Raw genomic sequence first — 2,902 nt, forward strand, 5'->3', positions numbered from 1 at the left:
ATGGAAAGAGCTCTGAACTTGATCTGAAAATCCTGGGTTCTCCAACTGGTGGGGAGATTTACCTTCAGCAAATCTCTTTGCTCCTCTGAGCCTCAGCTTCATCTGTTCAATGTGAACAATGACATCTGCTCTGCCCCACCTCCTAGGATTATTATGAGAACCAAATAAAATGGTGGCTTGGAAAGCTCCTTGTATGTTGTAAGGTGCTACAGGGTTAGGGTAGATACACAGTCAGCTATGAATCCTCCATCACCTTCACGAGACATGAACATTGCCAGGCTTATCAGTGTGCGTTGGCTGACCTCTTCCTTTCTCCTTACTAGGATCACTGCTTTTACCATGGCACGGTGAGGAAGGCGGAACAGTCCAGCGTCACACTCAGTGCATGCCGGGGAATTAGGTAAGAGCCCCTGAAGCTGCAGGGGGGCAGGTCACATTCTCCCCAGGAATGGAATTTTCAAGGCAAGTAGGGCTAGCCTAAGGCGAGGACCTTGGAATGGAGCCTATTGAGAGAGTGTGCAAGCCAGCGCTGAGAAGGGCCGAGCCTGGGAGGGAAAGGACTAGGGAAATCCTGGATGGTCCACAAATTCACTGGGCTTGAGCTTAACTTTCCTGAAGAACTTGATGTTTTAAAGTATAAGTTTTATTTTTATTTAGGTATGGTAAGGCAAGCACAGGAGATGACTGCCATTGAACAGATGGTTATACTCACAGAAAGAGGAGGGGCATGCTATGCATGGGGGGTGGGAAAGGGGGGGCACACGGGAAAGCACTGGGGGTGGTTAGGAGGAGAAATGTGAGTAAGAGTCTTTATTGTGGTTTCTGCAGGAAAGAAGATTGTTAGGAGCTTTGTTAATTGTACAGCACTCTACAAACATACAGGATTTGTATTGTCTTATAATAGTGAAATCATGCTAAGATTTACTCAGGCTTCCATGCAAATCGAAGGTCCCTCATGCTTCAGGTCCCAAGTGTCTGTTTATAAATTGAGCCATGTCTCCTCTGTAAGGCCAGAGGGAATTAGGCAGGAAACAGGCTTTGGCTAGGAGGTGATAACAGAGTTTGATGCATCCCCCACTCAAGTGACCTGATTGAGCCAAGCTAACTGGCCTCACAGTGGTGTTTACAGGCCTAGCCAGTGCCACCTGCAGGGCTAGGAGGTGATAACAGAGTTTGATGCATCCCCCACTCAAGTGACCTGATTGAGCCAAGCCAACTGGCCTCACAGTGGTGTTTACAGGCCTAGCCAGTGCCACCTGCACTCTGCAAGTAAACAAAGCCTGTCCCCAGAAGGAGGAAAGGAAACATGCAGGTGTGACCTGCTTCTCTCTGCCTCTTGCTCCATCCCCTCTGTCTGGAGCAGTGGGAACTTGGCTTGGCCTCTTGTAAATCATTCCAGCAGCCGTGCTGACAGGGGGAAACCGGGTGAGCAGTCCATGTGTTTCTGTTTTACATGCTTCCGTCTGCTGGGGTCCAGCTGCCTTATTTTCCCAGCCTTCTCACTGTGCACCTTGAGAAAGCAAGGCTGTGGGTCGGACCGATATAAGAGCTGGAGACTCTTGCCAGATGGCTGCATTTGTACTCTGGAGAAGGAGCAGCTGCAGCAGTGGTGGTGTTCAAACCCATGGTTCAAACTCAAGTCTCCCCTCAAGGCTCACAAAGCGATGCTGCAATGGAAAATCTCCATAGTGATTGTTCTTCTCTCCTGGAAACATGCGCCTTGTGATTGGAGAAGATGGTAGGGTTTATACCAGGTGGACCTTCAGGCCGATGTTACATGGACAGAGGCATTCAGCTGAGCTCCTAGATAGTTGCTGGGACCCCTCTTCTCTCCAAAGCAGTTACTTTAATTGAAGAAGTAATACACAGTCATAGTAAAAAATAAATTCAAATAGTACAAAAGGTGTACAATGTAAGAGAGGTCTCTTTCTCACTCCAGATTTCTAGATATCCCCCCTTTTCAGAGGCAGCCATTGTTACACAGATTCTTGTGTATTCTTTTAGAAATATTCTTTTCAAAAACGAACATAGATATGTAATATAATGCTTTGCAATCTTATTTGGACCCCTAACTCCTTTAAGAATTGGGTGGAAGCTATCTATAGATTCTTATAAACTATACCAATAAAAAGATGTGGTATATCATATCTTATGGTCAGGTGTCTGTACCCCACAAGCCTGTCTCAGATTAAGTACCCATTCTCCATATGTTTACACAGCTTCTTGAATACATGAATGCTTTGCAAACTAACACATTATATATGTACAGAGTGATTTTGTGAGGAAATCTAGACAGTATTGGGTGAGGTGTCTTTCACTGAGCCTGTGTTTTCTGGGAGACACGAGGGGTATCTGTGTGTGTTCCCTGCTCACTATCAGCAGGAGGGGTACTTGACTGGTAAGTTTTCTATTTTTAAAGAAAATGCTTATTAAAAATTATTGTATATAACTAATACAAGTTTAGTGTTAAACATTGAAATCATACAGGAGTGTATAAACTAAAAAAAGTGGAAGTTCTTTATCCTGTCCTACTTTCTGACCAATCCCATCCCCCTTCTGTAATTTGCTGGGGGTATACATAATTGAAATACATAATTGCATATACATATATATGTACAAATATATATATACACAAATGAGACTACCCTATACATATAATTCTATAATTTTTTTCCAACTTAACATTTTGTCTTGGTGCACATAGGTCTAACTGATTCTTTTAATTTTTGCATAGTATCTTATGTACTAATGTCTGGCAAATTTAATTATATAGAAAGTCTTTCAAAGGTATACAATAAATCATTCATAATGATCTATTTGATGGATCACCATTATATTATAGCAGCTCTGTCCTCAGAAATGTGGGGCTCACACTCACTGTGATTATACCTTAACCTTGGTC

The 2,902-nt window shown here is 43.4% G+C and overlaps 1 protein-coding gene across 1 annotated transcript in view; it reads left to right on the forward strand.

Moving 5' to 3' along the window:
- The window catches only part of LOC103608233 (disintegrin and metalloproteinase domain-containing protein 19-like), a gene marked incomplete at both ends in the record, with an annotated part of 81,063 nt that overhangs the window by 42,675 nt on the left and 35,486 nt on the right, over nt 1–2,902 (forward strand). The window contains one exon of the mRNA XM_008592684.1: nt 324–400. Within this exon, the coding sequence (XP_008590906.1) occupies nt 324–400 (77 nt within the window). The remainder of the gene's footprint in view (nt 1–323; nt 401–2,902) is intronic.

The sequence above is a fragment of the Galeopterus variegatus genome, unplaced genomic scaffold (genome assembly GCF_000696425.1).
Source record: "Galeopterus variegatus unplaced genomic scaffold, G_variegatus-3.0.2 Scaffold8188, whole genome shotgun sequence".
Lineage (NCBI taxonomy): Eukaryota > Metazoa > Chordata > Mammalia > Dermoptera > Cynocephalidae > Galeopterus > Galeopterus variegatus.